The sequence below is a fragment of the Hippocampus guttulatus genome, chromosome 8 (assembly GCF_054856545.1).
Source record: "Hippocampus guttulatus isolate MCC_2025c chromosome 8, RoL_Hgut_1.0, whole genome shotgun sequence".
NCBI classification, from domain to species: domain Eukaryota; kingdom Metazoa; phylum Chordata; class Actinopteri; order Syngnathiformes; family Syngnathidae; genus Hippocampus; species Hippocampus guttulatus.
This window is the reverse complement of record NC_141268.1, coordinates 4224191-4244466: the sequence shown is the minus strand read 5'-3', so window position 1 is coordinate 4244466 and position 20276 is coordinate 4224191. Positions and strand designations below refer to the sequence as shown.

The following is a 20276-nucleotide window of genomic DNA, read 5'->3' as shown; positions in this document are numbered from 1 at the left end:
CACTCGACTACCGGGCCCGGTCCCCATTAACCGTGATAAGTGAGGGAACACTGTATCAACTTTCTAACCAGTTAAACTAGTCCCTGCATTGCGTGTTCACGTTCTCATGTCCTTGTTGACAAATGCTGCGATACTTCTAATTTCAATCATTTGTATTGCATTCAAGGGTGATGCTCAGCAGTGGGTACATTAATTAAAGCTTTCGAATTTGAAACCTATACTGATAAGGTCCTTGGTTTCAAAACTTGGTGTGGGGATGGTTGTTATGTTGGTTAGCCCCGCTATTTTCTAACAGTAAAGAACAACTCAATGACTGTCACATTTTCAGAAACAGGAACATGGAAGCTTGACTTTCTTGTTCAACTTTCACATTCAGTAGATGGGCAGGTATCTCAGAGACCAATTATTTGTGTACAAACACTAATATTCATTTTTTGGAGCATATGTTGCTGTTAATAATTCATGAACATGCTGTTCTAATACAGTACAACATTGTAACCCTTTGAAATAATTAAACATGACTAAACTGTTTTATTTGCTACAAAAATCAAGGACTCAAATTTGTTTAATCATTAAATGCCAATGTTAGTGAATGAATAAATACATCAGGTGAGGTTTAATAATCTTGTCCCTGCACTGATTGGAGAACAAAAAAAAAAAAAAGAAAATCTCTCGTGTTGCCCAAAACGTTTTCTTCTTATCATCAACCCTAGATGAGTTGTATCACACTATTTTTCACAGGAATGGCACACTGATGAGAAAAATGGATAACTCCTGCAGAGAGTAGTACTTTAATGCGGTGTCTGAAAAAAAGGGAGCTGTCATGAGTTAATCTTACAATTTTAATCTTAGTGATCAATTTCACAGTCAAAGAAAGTGACATCAAGGTGCTCTTTGCTGTTTTTTTCTTCCCCTCTGGTTTTCTTGCCAACCTGTGAAACAATTTTGTCCGAGGGGCCCACAGTGCAGGTAAGGTGCTATTTTCATATTAGCATATATATCACCCGTTATGCAAAAAGGGCTTTTCAATCTGAGGTGAGAGCCTGTCTGTAAAACGTTCGTAGGTGTCAGAGATGGCTCTGAATTCCATGCCTCTCCTATCGTGTTCAATGGTTGACACAAGAGTGGATCAAGGTGTAAAATGTTGATGTAATGAAAGTAGAGTTTGATACAATTTGTTTTTGACTTTACATGATGACTATGAAATGTTTTGAAAATCTATTGTTTTGGATTTTTAAAACAAAAGTCCATATTATTATAGACATACTATACTATAATGGAAAAAAAGGTTGGTTGTCATTGGAACATTCACAAATTAGACATCATCATTTAAAAAAGGTGTCAAAGTGTGCACATCGCAAAAAAAAAATCTATAGGCATGTTCAGAACGTAGTAGGGATTCAGCCGATCATTCAAGGACACTTCCACTTGTTTTACACAATGCTTATGGAGTTAGTGGTAACAGGCTTCGGAAATAGCAGATTGCTGAATGCAGCCATTTCTAAACAAATATGTCAACATTGGCTGTAGTAATTTCTATTTAATTAGAAAATCAGAGTTGAACATTTGAATACAGAAAATCATGTCATGTTTAATCCTGTGTGTCACAAAAGCCAAAATAATGTTGTTGGTGTTTTTACCTGAATGGCAATGGTGAGAGATGTGGCGTTGAAATGCTTTTCCACCAGGTTGGCAACCCTCTGGGTAGCGCTGAATAAATCTGTCACTTCATCTGGTCGAAGATCTCGAAAACGCTCCACTTGTCTGAGTGGGCAAACCAATATATCTGAAAAGGTTCTGTTAAGGAAGTTTGGAATTGCAGAAAAAGGCACAGACTCTTAATATTTTGTATTTATTCATTTGCCAGCCCTTGGCAAGTTTTGAACACAAAATACTCCATTCGTCCATTTATTTTCTCATCCATTTAGCCTCATGAGGGTCGCGGGCATTCTTGAGGCTCTCCCAGCTGTCTTTGGGCAGTAGGCGGGGTACACCCTGAGCTGGTCGCCAGCCAATCGCATGGCACAACACTCATGATGGTGAAATGATTCACTCAGGAGAAAATGCAACACTTTCCTGGTGGCAGGGAATGCCTTGACTCAATGGCTAATGTCAATAAAGTTATTATCGGGCGGTGGGGCTATTGGCGGGTCACCGAAATGTAACCTCACAATCTCATGACATTCAAGTTTCTGCAAATAGAGGACACAAAAATACAAGAATGTTTAATACTTAAAATAGGTGGAGTCATAGGAACTAGATCTGGAGGGCTGGCACAAAACACCAAACAGGACAGAAATTAGGGGTGTTCACACGGCACACATTTGCTCCGGTGCTGCACCGATATATTTTGTTGTGATATATCTGACACCGGAGCAAATTTTGTGGAGCGTTCACACATACAAAGCCGCTGAGAGTGTTAACCCCGGTGCAGCGCCACTTGCGTTCACACGGCAGTTTCTGCAGCGGTGCAAAGCGAAAACAAAGAGCTGTCATGTTGGTTCTTTAAGCAACTACTGTTCAGGCACGTCCTTCTCCTTCGTGGTCTCCGTGCGTGACCGCCCCCGAAAGTAAATCAACGATGACTCAATGACACTCAGAAAAGCAAACATATAATGCGCCAAACAGAAAATCAAGAGAGGAAATCACAAAATAAATTCTAGGGCGGGGGTGAACACACAACAAAAGAACAAACTACACAAACAACTCAGAGACAGTCCATTCTCATACAAAAGGAAAGATGATGTTTGGCGACTATCCCACCCCGTTCTAGTTGAGATGGTCTAACCCAAGAGGCAAGGTGCCGCTTGCTACTGTTATTGCCAGTTGCCATTCTATAATCAACTAAAGCACCAGTCAAACGCTATCATGTCTTGTGTCGTTATTCGACAAACAGTTGACGGAAGTACAACAGAGTACGAAAGTAACGCATTCTCGCCGTATGAAATCAACTCTTCTCATGTGTAGCGAGGCTACTCCCCCCGCAAACGAGCATTTGCTCCTGAGCAAAATTTTAAACCACCTCCCTGAGCAGGGTTAAATTTGCTCCGGTTTAAGCTGTTTTCAGGGGCTACACCGGTGTAACTTTGCACGTGTGAACGCTCTACTGGGGCAGCTCCGACGCAGCACCGGAGCAAATGTTGCCCTGTGAACACCCCTATTAATTGCAAATGGGTTCCTCCATTGGGTTAATTCTGAAGCAGATCTTTTTCAGCTCTGTGAGTTGAAGATCGTCATTAAAAATGAGTGTAACATAATTCGTTTGTGTAAAAGCATGGCAAACATGCACACACATGCTGTATTTAACTTTGTATTCCTGCATGTAACCTTGAAATTAGGTCTAGATATTTTCAGCAGAAGTGCTGCATTTGCAAGAATTCGCAGGTGGTCAACGCGCTAACCAGACGATTTGTGTAATCCCTCAAGTGGAAATTCAACCCACACTCACAGTCCAATGCAGAGTACAGTATATATTGTGTCTTACACCAAACATGCAACCAGTTTACACACACATGCAGCCGTGCAAGGAGAAACACGAAAGACTGAAAGAGACACGCAAACAGTGCTGCATCATTTGAGCTGGGGGCGTTTGGACAATGCCTTGCTCAAAGGCACATCAACAAGAGCCAGTAAGCAGATTAGTTCTCTCTCCACCAACGAGTTGCTCTGATTTACATTTTTGTCCAGAGCGGGACTCGAGTCTTGCAAATGATTTACTGACGCCCCAGTGGGGTCAGAATACAGATACTAAAAAGAGACAAAGACAAAATCATGTTACGGGTGAGAAAAACAAAGGAAAACTGAAGTTCACTCCACCTAAGAAAAAGCATCCTGTTTTGAGATGATCAAATCTTAGCATTTCATGCCACAGTGGCCTTCGTCTGTGAGCACTTCAACCCAAGAGCTCCTTACACAAATGATCAAATGGTGTCTTTGTGCACTTGTCTGTGCGTGTGAGTAGATGTACGACTTCTCCAATGGGGAGAAAATCATGTCATATGGGTTGATATCTTAATTTTTTCTGCCTCCCTCTGGTGACGGAGGTTGGTGACTTGAAAGGTGAGATGTGGCGAGGATTGCGAAGCGCAGAGGCAAGAAGGAGGCAAGCTATTGTTTTCTTTGTCTTATGGGATCCATAATATTTTTCGATAAACATAACATGATCTCTTGAATACCATGTTGGATCTGAAACATTGATCTTGTAGTATAAGTGGTATATGTGTCAACTTGTTATTTCTGTCTGCACAATAAAGCCCTTTTCACAAAGCACTTGGTTTTTATGGTGCTCATAGCAGGATACGACGCAGTATGGTGCAAGGACAAAGGCCTCTCGTGCAAGCCTGTCAATATTTATTGCTAAGATACAGAAGAGATAGTAGCCTGGTGCTCTTTTTCTGCTGCTTTCATCGTAATTACAACAAGAGGTTCAGGCTTTGCTCATAATATGGGCAGGGGTGTGCGCAGGTCTGGCTAACATGACGATGGCCCAGTCATCTACCTGGAAGGGCGATACAAGAGTCCAATCAACATAAATCTAATTAGGTGCACATATATTGAAGATCAGTCATAGAAGAACCCTTTCATGCACCCTGTAACCTGGTAACATGATAAGCTGTCCACTGGAGTAAGCGCTGTCCGTGAAAAGATTAACATGCATGTTGAAAGGCCATCCTGCAGGGAAAAAGGGGTCATATACTTTGAGAGAGGTCTTTTGTCACCCCAGCCTCTCATTTTCTGTCCATGAAATACTTCAGGTCACGTGGAATGGATGCCAGCTTGAGCTGCGTATGTTCTTGTGCGTAACTTCAGTTCTTGTGCTTTCTATTCAGTCGGGTTTTGAGCTGACTCTTACCTCAGCGCATTGTGCTCCCAAACCTGATTTGCGATCCCTGAGTTGGATGGACACTGCGACATTATTCAAAACAAAACAACAAAAACAAAAAAACATTACCGCATTTTGACCCCTTGACGACCCCCCCCCCCCCATCTTTGATTTAAATCGAGGGCTGTCCAATTTCTTCTTTTTAACTTTTGTTGTTCACCAGAGTCCAAAAATCCAGCCAAGAAAACTCTCAGTGCGACAGGGCTGTGCGGCCATGGCCGTCAGACTGCTTGCGCATGAGTGACTGCATGTGTGCCCACGGGAAAATGACTGATTATTGGGCCACGCCTTCTGCCTCTACAGTCTCTGATGGAACATGTTTGTAGCACCATAACAAGCTCAAGAATAACAATCAACAATTAAGACAGAGGATTTAGATAAAGCCAGAGATGGATAATTTTTCAAAGGATCATTTTAATGATGTTCGACTGTCAGGTCGCACTGTTTTAACATTTATGACAAAAAGAGTGTGTGTGTGCGCGTGTGTGTATGTGTGTATCTCTATTCATGTCAGGCATCATTGCGGCTAAGATAAGTGGACACATGGATTAAGACATGAGCGAAGCTCAGAAGGGCATTGGTAGAGATACCAGAGAAGTCAAACATCAGCTCCTGGTTGACAGAACAGTTGCACAAGACTGCAGGTCCCAACATACCAACCTGTACACAGCCTGGTTGATTACAAGAAAGCCTATGACTCGATGCCACATACATGGATCACTGAATGTTTGGAGTTGTATAAGGTGAACAGGACCCTAAGAGCCTTCATTGCGAACTCGATGAGGATGTGGAAAACCACACTTTAAGCCAATGGCAAGCCTCTTACCCAAGTGTCCATCAAATGTGGCATCTACCAAGGTGATGCACTCTCCCCACTGCTGTTCTGCATAGGACTGAACCCCCTAAGCCAAGTAATCACCAAGGCAGGCTATGGATACCGCTTCAAAAATGGAGCTACGATCAGTCACCCCCCTACATGGATGCCATAAAGCTGTATACTAAGAGCAAAAGGGACATAGACTCCCTGATCCACACAACCAGGATCTACAGCAGTGACATCGGGATGTCATTCGGGCTCGAGAAATGCAGTCGGATGGTGACTAAGAAAGGCAAGGTAGTCCACACTGAAGGGGTCACTCCCTGAAGGAACAATAGCAGACATTGAGGACAGCTACAAGTACTTCGGTATACCACAATCCAACGGCAACCTCGATTTTGGCAACAAGGAAAGCAGCTACGGCCAAATACCGCCAGCGCGTGAGCCAACTCCTAAGAAGCCAGCTCAATGGCGAGAACAAGACCAAGGCAATAAACAGCTACGCCCTGCCAGTGATCAGATACCCTGCAGGAATAATAAGGTGGCCAAAGGAAGAGATTCAGACCACGAATGTTCACACCCGAAAGCTCCTAACCATGCACCGAGGGTTCCATACCAAATCCAGCACCCTGAGACTGTACGTAAGCCGTAAGGAAGGAGGCCGGGGACGAGTGAGTGTCTTAGCCACTGTCCAGGATGAAACATCCAAGCTCCGTGAATACATCAAGGAGAAGGCTCCAATGGATGACGTACTGAGAAAATGTCTCAGACAATGGGGAACAGAGGATGGGGTGCTGGAAGAGGGACCATCAATTACTTTCTGTGTACACACCAACAGGACCTAGATTCATTTGATTCCAATTAACCTCACCCTGTCAGAGGCTAACAGCAAGAGATCTGTCCGTACATGTGGAGCTTTCCATAGGTCTTTGTCTGGGACAATCTCTTGCTTGAGTCTACAGACAGTGACTTCATTTTGGGATTTTATGTTGAAAATGAAGACCAACAACATTTGATATCCTATTATTATTTTCTGCCACAGCTGTTGTTGTTGTTGTTTTTTTTTTAATAATTCAGTCCTAGAGGTACCGTTCATGTAAAAAAAAAAAGGTATTGCAGATTCGTTTTACATTGCAAATGCAATCATTCCTTTGAGGCAAGACATCCGCCCTCCTACACCACCTCCCCAAACACCCCCACCCCGCCACTCCCCACGCCCCTGAAACCCATTAAAATTTCCAATGCCATTGTTCCGTACTAAAACTACAACAATGAATTCACATTAGCCTGAAATAAACATCTTTCCCTGGCCCCTGTCAAGCTCATCTCGCAGACCATTTTCACACTAATTCTGATGGTGTTTGAAGCAGTGGGCTGTAACTGTTCACACAAGAAAATGACTTGATGAAGTACAATTCATGCCCATGCAAACATGCAAAATGGAGGGAAGTGTGGAGACAAAAATTTGCACATATTAGCCAGACGGTCTGCCATTGGCTAGAGACCAGTCCAGGGTACACCCCGCCTCTCACCCAAAGTCAGTGGGGATTTGTTTCAACTCACACATGACCCTAATGAGGACAAGTGGTGCTAAAAATGGATAGCTGGCCAGGTTTCCAGTGCATCCGTGAAATGTTCACCATGTAGCTTTTTCTTTTCTTTGTTATTTGAATTGAAAACTAATTTGCCCATGGATGTGAATGAGAGTATAAGGTCTAGAAAATGGAGCAATGAATGAATGGATATACTGTATGTCTCATTTTGATTAGTCTTTATTTGGTAAGGGACAGTGTTTCATTTTGCTTCATCCAGTCATGAGGACAGGAGCTTGTTATGCAAACTGGCTGTTGATATCAAACATTACCTTTACTGGGTCAGGGATGACATTAAATATGCAAGGGCATTTGAAAAAAAATCCCTCATTTCATGTGGACATTTTTTATAAGTTAATCGCGTCAACACAAAACAACATAAATCTGTCCAAGGTCTAATTGTCAGTCCTCACTCTGAAATTGTATAGCATCTAAATAAAGAGTGACCCATAGTATATAAACATTTTCACAAAAATCTTTTGAGAGTGGCAACCAGCAAAACATCCACTGCAGAAGAGTCGGAACAGGGCAAAATGTTCTCTTAATTGTCTACACTATTTCTACATCTCATGCATGCAAGGTACAGAAAAACTGCATTGTATTGGCCCATCGTTAGTTCCTTTTATGTAAACAAAAGAGGAAAATGTCATGTGAAAATAATACGCTCGTAGGTGAGCTTGAATTACAAGCCCACTATTTTTTTTTGTGAATCCAAGGAAACAAAATTATATTAACTACATTGCACAATAAATTAAAACATGATACAAAGATACTTGACAGCGACTGCTTATGTAGAAATTGTACAGTTATTGTTGTTCTTGAGAAGTCTGGATTTACAGTATAATAAATGTGGACATTTTGTCCAGAATTTACTGCATTTTACAAAAACAAGTTTTCTTATTTAACACAATGTGTTTACCATTGACATCAAGCATCTGTGGCGACAACTTGCTTTCGTCAGTTCCATGAAATGGAACTAACATTTGTGTTAAAGCATGTCTTCACTTGGAAAGGAAGCTCACTTTGCCAGTAAGTAGGAGACTCTGGGAAAAAAAACCCCCACAATATTACAGGCCATGATGAAGGCAGCATACCCTCAAATCAATCAAAATGCCCTTTTACTTGGCAGTTTAAAATTGTGGATGGCCAAAACAAAAAGATCCATCACTGCCGTTGCAACAATGGTCTCTTTCTGCCTGATTACTCCTGGCCCACATTGGCCTCCATCACCCCATCACAGCCTGGGCATACACATACAGTATCTCACATGGAGAAAACGGCAAAAGGCTTCAACTGAGTCATTTGCTTGTGATATACTGGTTATTACAGCTCCAGTGAACAAAGAACATTAAAGGGTCAACTTTTATGTCATCAACTGGAATAGTTTTTTTTCGGATTCTCCCATGAATAAGCAAACATTCACTGGAGATTAGCCGGCCGAAAGACGGACTACACCCTGAAGTGGTCGCCAGTCAGTCGCAGGGCGCATCAAATTAAAACATGCTTCATTTATTGAAAGTCATTTAATCAACCTACAGTTAGCTAAGCGAGCTCATCTAATTAAGCAACGTAGCGCACAGTTTTATGTACAGCATCTACAGACAACATTCTATGTGTATTCTTTTAAAGTGCTGATTGTATGGGGCTTCAAGAATACCGTCAACTCCAGATACTGGAGTTGTATTGGCAATAAGTACGATCAAAATCGATATAGATGTACACACTCAGGTACAGGGTTTGTAAATTCACTGACCTGCTCTTTAAATGAACTGCGAATGATGAAAGGGGTTCTCACTCCCAAAGCAACTTTTTGTTTACTGAGAAACTACATAAACGGGGGTCTGCTAATATTGTCAACATGCCTCGGTCATTATTTTGACATATCTTGAATTTAGGGCAAAAACCATCAATATGGTGCCATTTCCAGGATAAACACTATACCGCACGTGGTTTTGGCTTTCTTTCCTCTGGATTGGACAAGCAGTGAATCCTGATGTCACTTCCTTGAGAGTTACAAGCGGCTTCGTCTTGTACACACCTCCGTCGCGAATTGGAGTTTTTTTTTTTTTTTAGCATAGCTTGTCAAAGTTTCGAAATTAATTAGGTCATAGTAGTCTTAGGTCGTAGTCCTGTATTATTTAGGCCAGACCTCTACTGTAAAATCAATTAGTTAGTTCTTCATTCTACAGTACATCACCATCTGGTACATTGCAGTCACTGCCAAGGACAAGTCTGCAATTTATCATTCCCCCCACCAACAAGGCCAATTGGCTGCAATCTCTCCCACTCATCTCTCCCAAAGGTCTGATAGACCCGAGACAAAATGTTTCTGGCCGATCTCCTGAACCTTACACACACTAAGATTTGGGGGATTTCCCCCCCATTACATCTCAATTGTTTCTCAATTTTATAGCACAAGCACCAATTCCTCCTGAAAGCCTTTTGTACAATGAAGATGTAGTTTTATTAAATAAAAGTAAAACACAGTGCACAATGTGAAAAGAGATGTTTATGACTTCTCTAAATCTTTGCACAATAGAATTTGGACCACAATGTGTGTTTGTCCCAGGTTGTCATCAGGAGACATGGGAGTTTAGCGGTTGCCCTTGTACAAATTCAGAGTGCCAAAAAAATTTAACAAATGAAGAGAGGAAGAGGAAATGAGTGCCAAATTGTTTTTGGTTTGCCCATCAATATGTTCACATTAATTCAGGAATAAAGGGAAATGACTATCACTTACATTTTGGGGAAAGGAGGATGCTTTCACCCTGACTACATTGTCCGAAAGCAATGTTGTTGTTTTTTTTATTTGGTTGAATGTACACCATAATTAAACACTTTCATATGCACAGTTGAGAATACTCAATTAAGCTAAAGTCAAAAGGGCCAGAAATACCCCCCAAGTGGAGCTTCAACAAGGGCTTTTGTGCCCTGGTTTAGAAAAGTGCCCTTTCTGCCGGAACCCCATGAGAAAATCGTGTCCCTGACTGATCCGCGGTATACCTTTACACCCCGGCATGTGCAACACCGAGGCGTTCGTGACTCGGACAGATGGTGAACGATAGATAGCGTTTGTATAATCAACGACATAGTTCAAAGCGAGATCAACCATAATGCTTGACATAGAATAGCTGAAATCATTACATCGTTAGTGCTTCTGGCCCAACGTTTTCTCGACGCACAAATATGGTGATAATACATAAATGCATTAATTAAATAAGATAAATAAATAATGACCGACCAGACCAATATAGAGTGTGAAGTGTGTATTCTGCTCATATTTAGTCATGACGTATAACTTTCACATGCTCGCAGCGAGACTGCGCCCTTGAAGCAATCACCATTTACAATTGGAACACTCCTTGTAGATATGCACAGACAAAGGAATGCACCAGTTGATACAAGCTAAGAACCAGTTTAGGAGAAACGAAAGTCCTGATGCCTCACCATGAGTTTTGGTACCGCCCTTCTGATGATATAAATATGTTGTGAATCCCTTCCTCCTTTGCACTCGTGACCACCGCAGCCATTGTCTGTAAACCGCGGGTGCCCGGAATATTCTGTTATTAAAAGCTTCAAAGAAACTGCTCATCGACTCCAGCCTGTATTTGGATAACCAACATCCTGCTCGTCCGAAATTCAACAAACTTTCCCCCAACAATAGATAGATCCCAGACGACTGGCCATCCATCTTTCGGCGAATGGCCATTCAGGGTGTGCACCACCTTCTGCCCAAAGAGAGCTGGGATAGGCTCCAGTACACTCGTGAGAAAAAAGCGGCTTGGATAATGAATGAATGGTTTAGTTCACTGTGAATTGTGAGTGGATCAAAGGGCAGCTCCCTCTTGTGAGCCAGTTTCTTGGAGGAAAAAAAAAAAAAATCAATACAACCGCTTCGACCCCAGGAAATCTTGTGATGTATTCCGATTTTTGAATACATACATGGCCACACACTATATTAGCAGGCAGATGTACAATTTTTTCTATTCCAACATTAAAAACTCCATGTTCCACTGCTTGTGGATGCACATAAGACTGTATTTTCAGTTTGTCTCACACTCTGCTTTGATCTCTATTGCCGTGATCTTCAGCTGTCCCACTTTCCTTTTCTGTCCTCTCTCTGAAAAGCAATGTCTCTCAATTCCTCTGACTCTCTCGCTGGGGCGCTGTGAGCTTACTTCTCATCAGGTGTCTCCAAGCCATCATTTGGCTCTGTCTCCACGTCTGTTTCACCGTTGTTTGTCTCTTGTGCAGAAATAGAATGTCATGGTTTTTTTTCTCTTCACTTTGAACTACAGACAAAAAGCAATGTAAGAGGAATAGACAGCATTTCAGCAATCCAACATCTACAAACAAAAAAAAAAAGATATAATAGTCTTGTTTGAAGATTTGAAGTTTCACAAACGCTCGCTAGAATGCATTGAAAAAGCATTCACCCCTTTGGCTTTTTATTTTTTAAACGAAATTTGCTTCCTAACAAACGATTTGAAAAGATTTTCTGAATTTCATTTGGCGGTGCCGCACAAAATAGTGAAGTCAAAGTGAAATGAGAAATATTTGTCATGCATGTACTTTAGATTTTTTTAGAAATTTAGGAAATTTCGTGCACACCCAACACATCTCATCACCCCTGGAATACAAGAGATATGGCAGTGGCAGCATCATGCCGTGGGGATGTTTTTCAACAGCAGTAACTGGGAGACTGGTCAGAATTGAGGGAAATAAGTTCGGTGCTAAATGCAGTGATATTCTTGAGCAAAACACGTACCAGGATGTACGTGACTAGACATGAAGGAGTTGGCGCAGTCGTCCCATGAGGGATGAGCAAAAATCCCAGTGGGAACATGTGGCAAGCCCATTGCGACTGATCCACAACAACTTGCAACCATGATTGCCGCTAAAAGTACTGACTTAGGGGGTTGAATGGCTATGCAGGTGCCAAATTTACGTTCTTTCATATTTACCATTTTACTTTGACTATTTTGTGCAGACCTATCAAATAAATAGTTGAAATTTGGGGTTGTAATGCAACAAAATGGATAACGTGCCAAGAGGGGTGAATATTTTTGCAAGGCACCATAGAAGCAGGTTGTAGCCGACGTGTGCGCATTTTCAGCACGACGTCTTTGATCTACTGGTGAAAAGGGCACTTTGATTCCCTCCTCTTTCATCTAGAACTGTTTCGAACAACAAAGTGTATGCAGGAAAAGTGGTTAAGATTGCACGACTGTCTGTGTCTTATGTGTTGTGTTGTATTATTTTGTCATTTGATGTTAACTGTTCTTTTGATAGTGGTGGGGGCACCCGGAGAACTCTTTTTCGGTACGTCATAATTTTTTTAAATGTCCAAATTATCTTAAGTACCTTAAAAAACATTCTGCTAGACCTCATGCAGCTCTTTGATATCACCATCCAGCAGGGACATGCTGGGAATACGATTTGTCCCCGGAATAGTCGCCACCGGCAACCATCACTTCCGAAAATACACCGGCCGTTCGGGAAAATGAACATATTTTCCTAAAATTCCTGATGGCGACCACACCCCTGCCTTCCTTCCATTCATCTAGTGTCTGAACTGCTTATCCTCATTAAGCCCATTTTGTTTTCCCACCTGTTTTTTCCCCCTGCCAGGCATTTTAATGCAGCACTCTTACAGTTGCTGCTTGTTAGTAATCCTTGCTGGCTTCATTTTCTTCAGTAATGTCCATCCATCCATTTTCCGAACCACTTGATCCTCACTAGGGTCGCGGGGGGTGCTGGAGCCTATCCCAGCTGTCTTCGGGCAGTAGGCGGGGGACACCCTGAATCGGTTGCCAGCGAATCGCAGGGCACACAGAGACAAACAACCATCCACGCTCACATTCACACCTAGGGACAATTTTAGAGCGTTCAATCAGCCTGCCACACATGTTTTTGGAATGTGGGAGGAAACCGGAGTACCCGGAGAAAACCCACGCAGGCCCGGGGAGAACATGCAAACTCCACACAGGGAGGCCGGAGCTGGAATTGAACCCGGTACCTCTGCACTGTGAAGTCGACGTGCTAACCACTGGACTACCGGGCTGCCCGTTCTTCAGTACTGAAATTAAAAAAAAGAAAAAAATGCTGACTCTGTTGAATTGAAATCGGAGTATTGGCTGGACCACGGACTCTAATTCCATGTATTTGCCCAACCACCCCCCCCCCCCAAAAAAGTCGACTTGACTTTTGCAGTAACTCAGAATTAAAGTGGGTGATGTCAGCACCACATAGGTCGAGAATACTTCAGAAAATGTGAGCAAATGCTGGTCAAACCCTACAGTAAATATCGGCGGTTTGCAACAGGGTGAACATGCAAATTTGTGTTTACTTGGTGAAATAACATGGTTCCATCCTCAAAATAATGAACTGATGGAGCACTTGAAATGCAGGCTAATGTATGAAACAATTTATATAGTCAAGCCCGCATTCAACAGACTTTGCCAACAATAGAACTTTTAGGCAGACAGGATGATGTCAGAAGAATAATTGTTCCCTGCCATGTTCCTTTCAGAAGAACAAAGGCTCGCACTCATTGGGAGTGCGCCTCCAGCTCAAACGTGTCATCTCAGTCAAACATTTGCAAGCTTAAAATCCCATCATTGCTGCCATCACAAAGAAGAAAAAAAAAGAGGTTTAATCAGAATTATATTTCATTGCACTCTATTGAGATTTGACAGATGGTGTGCCTCTGAGCAAGACTCAAGTCATCAAAATCAGAGAGCGACTGTTTGAGAAGATTGGATGGTCTGTCAGTTATTCAAAAACAGACACATTGTGAGAACTTCAAGGGCCGCAAAGCAACAAAGGACAGCAGCTACGTGACTGACTTCAATCCTCCCTCTGTCAAGACAGCTTAGTTCAAGAACAGTTGAGATTCTCATCTCATTGGCAATGAGATAATTGCAGCATGCACCCTTTTCACCACCACAACCAGAAACGTACTTGGCCCATACCCACAAAAGAATCATATGTTCAAATTGTGTCTACATGACCGATGTGGGTGAACTGACATTTTTACAGTCACGGTATACGTCGTGTGGGAGGAGGCAAAGCAGCCGATCACAGAGAGTGCCTGCAGCCGTAATACAAGTTGTGATCTATGATTTGGTGAGGGCCTTCACCTGAACTGAAGTGCATGAAAATGCACTTGCTTCACTTCCCATGATAAATCCACATATATCGGAGCGCAATTTATTCAGCGACTCAGCTCAACACATCATTTGATTGAAATATAGCCTAGCATGAAAATCGTACAAAAGGTGAAGATAAATAATCATATTAGGAACAGGTGGGGTGCTTGAAATTATGCATGGCCTACTTTATATTTGCCCCATAAAACTGACATGAGCACCTGTAGTTTTGATAAATATACACTAAATGGGAAAAGTGAAGCTACAGGCCTCAAAGAGGAGCTATCAACTTGTTGTTCAAGATATAAAACTGTAATCTGCACTCAATAGAAGGTGTTCGAGGGAAGCCCTCCCGCCCAGCTGAGTTACATTGAAACAGACAAAAACAAAATCATGAAAATGAAAACGACATATGATGTGTATCTGTGTGGTCTTAAAAGTGATTACTCACACATATTTTATTGTTTCTGAATTTCCTTTTATTATCGTTTGTCCTATTTTTTCCCGTTTTAATGCTCTCATCAACATGTAATTATGGATCAGTTTTCTGTGTGCAAAATGCAAATATTTACTGAAACAACAATTTCGATTTTCAATTTTACATGAACATTTTTCACTTGGAGCAGTTATTCACACATAATCTCTCACACAATATTACTGTCCATCAACAACAGTGAAAAAAATATTTTGCCACACAACAGCTCCTTTAACAGCTCCTTTTAGGGAATCAAAACAGAGCAATATAAAAGTATCAAGTGCACATCTAAGGTAAACTAGTACTCAGCCCATAGTGGATTCAAGCCATGGTTGCATACTTCGTTTTTCTCAAATTTGCTTCGAACACAGCAGTCAGACTATCTTGACTCTGTTGGTCCTTCTTGCGCGGAAGTCTCTGTATGGTTTTGTCGAGACATCATTTCGGATGACTACACTTGGTTCGAGGCACGCACAACACTGGAGACGTTTTATTTTCAGTGTGGTCGCTAGGTTGCTATGACTGCACCGCTGAACTCTCGACGTGCCTCAACGCACTGTCAGACGAACACAGAGAAGTTCCACTGCCTTTATTTATATGGACATGGAACACAGTAACCTTCCACACAAAATAGTTCCAAACAAGTAACAATCGCGTCAGTGGCATACATCGTACTCAACAGGCTACCTGCTTTTTAATCAACAGAGGCTCATCAACCTAGTCTCTTATTTCTGTCCCGAAACAGTGTCTTCTCCCGCTTGGTGGACCTCAGCCTTCTCCGCTACGTACAATTTCTGTACATAGCTTGTAATGGAGGCTCTCGCTGGCAATATGTAGTGGAGTCGTTAGATGCAATGCGAATGATTTCAGCTTGAGTCGAGCTGTGGACAATGTTGACAGGCTTGCATGCAGTATCCATACATTTAGCTATGGCTTCAGCAAATTTGTTCTTCGTCGTGTCATCCATTTTCTTCGGTTTGAAATGATCTATAGCTGTCTGTCTGAGACGAGGGGGCGGAGTACTCACATCAGCTGTGTGCTTGGCCATTAAGTAGTGATGGGTCGAGGCCCCGAAGCTTGTGTCGAGTAATGGGAGGGGCGTTTCCACAAAGCTTGTATCGAGACACGCTTCATTTGGCAAAACCCGGAAATGATGATGTGTGAAGCCTCGGCCGGCCGGCTGAATCGCTTTGTGAGCGGCATTGCAAACACAGTCCAGACTACGGTATAAATCAGCTGCAAAACGCAATGGTGATCGCCTATTTTCTCGCATTTTGTGGATTTCGGGCTCCTGTACTTGTTACACCTGTGCGCAACAGGGCAACTCGTGCAATCTTTTTTCGAGCCTTGTCCGTTGCTTGCGATGGAACCTGCGTGAAAAAGGCGATCCTCCCCTGTATGGGAACATTTTAATTTGATCGCTTCCAATAAGGTAATGGAGAAAAACGACATTAACATAAATGTGACAATGCAGCTTTTCGCTTGTTGTTTTGTCTAACTATTGTTATTTCACAGGTGAAGTGTCTGTTGTGTGCAAGGGAACTTGTATAACAATAACACCTCATCTTTTGTGTTTTTTATGTATTATTTTTATTATTATTATTATGTTGAGGCATTATAGAGCCTTGCATGAGAGCAAGGAGAGCCATGAAACTGGGCCATACCTACCCAAATTTATATAAACTGGCACTCACATTTCTCTGCACCCCGGCTTCATCTGTGCCTTGTGAAAGAATATTTTCTAAAGCTGGTGAAATATTGTCCAAAAAAAGAAACCGTTTAAAGCCAGCCACTGTGGGAAAGCTATTATTTCGAAATAAAAATGAACAACAAATTATCCTTAGCACTTGTTGTATTTTGTTCACATACTAAATTACTAACACAAGCACATTCATATCTTTGTCTTAGACAAATAGCCATTGAATTCTTAACACTGTTGACCTGTTGGGCTTCTGGACCACTTGATGGCGCCATAGAGTATAATGCACCATGAAGCTTTGCTACACGTGCAAACCAATTGGCTGCAAAGCTTCATTGCTTCATGGGGCTTCATTTGGCCATCACTACCATTAAGTGGTATTTCAGACTCTACGTGCTATGATGATAGCTCAGTTTACGACTACAAAACATACAGGTAACTTTGGTCTTGTCAGTGGAACAATCTGGCAACTTTTTAAAAGTAAACTTTCCATTCATAAACTCTTTAAGTATCCGTTTTAGGTGTCTCGCGCTGCCATGGCTGGCAAAACAGACATGGGTGTGGACTTGTGCAGCGCTTGTTGTTTTGTTTCTGGTTTATTTATAGAGCAACGTAAAATCTGCTGTGACGTGTGCCGCGTTATTCTTGCGAGAAAAAATTTAATCACGTTAAAATTCATTTAAATTAATGCCGATAGCTAAACTGACCGCTCTAATATATATATATATATATATATATATATATATATACAGTATATATATTCTTTTTTCTGTCAAATGACACGATAATGTACAATGTCCATTAAGATTTCAACACTCATATGATATAAATAACTGCAGCCAGTGACAAGTCAACCCAACTCAAGTCCAACTGTGATCTGGGAACGCAGCGGGCACAATGACTTCAATGTGAAGTTGAATATTTTGACTACCACAATAAATAGCCTACAGAAGCTATGAGCTCCTTAAAGATGTAAAAAAAAGTCCAACCAAAGAATCAATCTCACGTCCAATTACTGCATTATACATTGTTAATCAAAATATTTGACATGAAAACAATTTTGCTGGACAAAACTTGATTTGATGTCTGGAAACAAGGCATTGAATTGATGTCACGTTGATGTCCTGATAAAAATGCTCAAGTTGAAACATTTTGCAATGGTGTGATTTTTTTTTTGTTTTTTTGTTCTTGCTTTAAGGATGAAAACAGACAAAAGACTTGGCAACAAGCATGAAGCTATTAAACGCTCAATCTAAATATTCAAGCAGAAAATACATCTAACCCCCATCAGCCAATCTGATTCAGCCAAGATGTTTGCGATTTGCCTCTCCATGCCATCATAATCCAAAATCCTGCCTCACACGGCGCTCTGAGACACTCCTTGGCACACAGCAGTTTAGGCGCGTGCACAGATTTGCACCGGCTGGCACAAGCCGGGAAGTCAGGTCTTTTGTGGTGCCAACATTGCTAAGAACTTTTGTTTATAAGTATGCACATTATGGTCATGTTGTTTTCATAATTCGTTCATATTGACCTGATATTGTAAAGGGTGTATCGTCAATGTTTCAAACTATGTGGCATTAAATGACACTAATACAAGTTAGACATATGATAGTAACTAACACCCATGACGATCGAACCATTCACACTCGACTTGAGTAAAAACCATTATTTTAAATAATGTGCAATTTATCCGTGTTTAACTTGCCTCTAAGTTGGTGAAAAGGCTGGGTAATTAGCCACCAGTTATAGCGATGCTAATAGTTAGCAGTTAATCAACTCGCTACTCAGCCAAATATTGACCTCATACTCAAAATTTACAAAATGATTTTTTTTCAGATTCCACTGGGAAGTCACAGCCTGGAGTCAGTGACTTCCCAGTCACTGTCCATCCGAGACGCAATGGCAGCCTATTTGCGCTCAGCGCCAGACAGGAAAGATGGCTGCCAGTTGTAGCTCCAAGCCTGCCGCAGCTGACAGTGATGTTGAACTATGATGTGCAATCACTTTTGTATTGCATGTATTTGTTGCCTTGTGCTGTTTTGTTAGAATTGTAGTTTATACCTGTTGTTGCTCAGCTATCTGTTAGCAACAGCTGCATAGCAATGAAAATCCATCCAAACTGGGATGAATAAACATTTTTGTTCTACTTGCATGTTTTGATCATTGAGAGAGAATGCCTACAGACAATTCACTTCATAGAATTCTTGTTTTAAAGGTCATCTGCATGAAACAATGCAAAAAATGCAAAGATCTCGTCCATGGTCTTGTATTTCAAACAAGTGGCTTCATTTAGGGTCATTTCCGCCTCACAGGAACTTCAGCTTTGAAGTCTGATGAAGATCCCATGAGACCGAATGTTCATTTATGTAAATAAAGCCAATTTTGTCAATACAAAACAGTGCGGGATCTTTCATGTGTGGATTTCATCCATCCAGCCATCCATTTTCTATCGCTTATCCGGGCTCGGGTCGTGGGGGCAGCAGCTTTAGCAGGGAAGCCTAGACTTCCCTCTCCTCAGCCACTTCTTCTAGCTCTTCCCGGGGGATCCCGAGGTTCTTCCCAGGCCAGCTGGGTGTCATAGTCTCTCCACCTTGTCCTGGGTCGTACCCAGGGCCTCCTGCAGGTGGGACATGCCTGAAACACCTCACCATGGAGGCGTTCAGGAGGCATCCTAAACAGATGTCCAAGCCACCTCATCTGGCTCCTCTTGATGTGGAGCAGAAACGGCTTGACTCTGAGCCCCTCCCGGATGACCAAGCTTCTCACTTTATCTCTAAGGGAGAGTCCGGACGTCCTGCGGAGAAAACTAATTTCGGCCGCTTGTATCCGGGATCTCGTTTTTTCGGTCACGACCCATAGCTTGTGACCATAGATGAGGCTTGGAACGTAGATCGACCGGTAAATTGAGAGCTTCGTCCTTTGGCTCAACTCCTTCTTTACCAGGACAGACTGATACAAAGTCCACATCACAGCAGACGCTGCACCGATCCGCCTGTCGATCACACGCTCAATCCTGCCCTCACTTGTGAACAAGACCCCAAGATGCTTAAACTCCTCCACTTGGGGCAAGATTTCCTCCCCGACTCGGAGAGGGCACTCCACCCTTTCCCGACTGAGGACCATTGTTTCAGATTTGGAGGTGGTGATTTTTATCCCAACCGCTTCACACTCAGCTGCAAAAGGCTCCAGTGAGAGTTGGAGAGCCCTGCTTGAAGGAGCCAACAGTATCACATCATCTGCAAAAAGCAGAGATGCAATACTGAGGCCACCAAAACGGACCCACTCAACGCTTCGGCCGTGCCTAGAAATTATGTCCAAAAAGGCTATGAACAGAATTGGCGATAAAGGGCAGCATTGGCAGAGTCCAACCCCCACTGGAAATGATTCCGACTTACTGCCGCCAATGTGAACCAAACTCTGACATCGGTCGTATAGGGACCGAACAGCCCGTATCAGGGGGTTCGGTACCACATACTCCCTAAGCACCCCCCACAGAACTCCCCAAGGGACACGGCTGAACGCCTTCTCCAAGTCCACAAAGCACATGTAGACTGGTTGGGCGAATTCCCACATACCCTCGAGGACCCTGCTAAGGGTGTAGAGCTGGTCACCTGTTCCACGGCGGGGACGAAAACCACATTACTCCTCCGCAACCTG

At 42.4% G+C, this 20276-nt stretch overlaps 1 protein-coding gene across 5 annotated transcripts in view; it reads right to left on the bottom strand.

Annotated features, from left to right (window-relative positions):
• Positions 1-20276, bottom strand: part of fhit (fragile histidine triad diadenosine triphosphatase) — a 214057-nt gene that overhangs the window by 52638 nt on the left and 141143 nt on the right. For all 5 annotated transcript variants that reach the window (XM_086117877.1, XM_086117874.1, XM_086117875.1 and 2 more), the window contains exon 5: positions 1641-1786. In XM_086117877.1, the coding sequence (XP_085974003.1) occupies positions 1641-1786 (146 nt within the window). The remainder of the gene's footprint in view (positions 1-1640; positions 1787-20276) is intronic.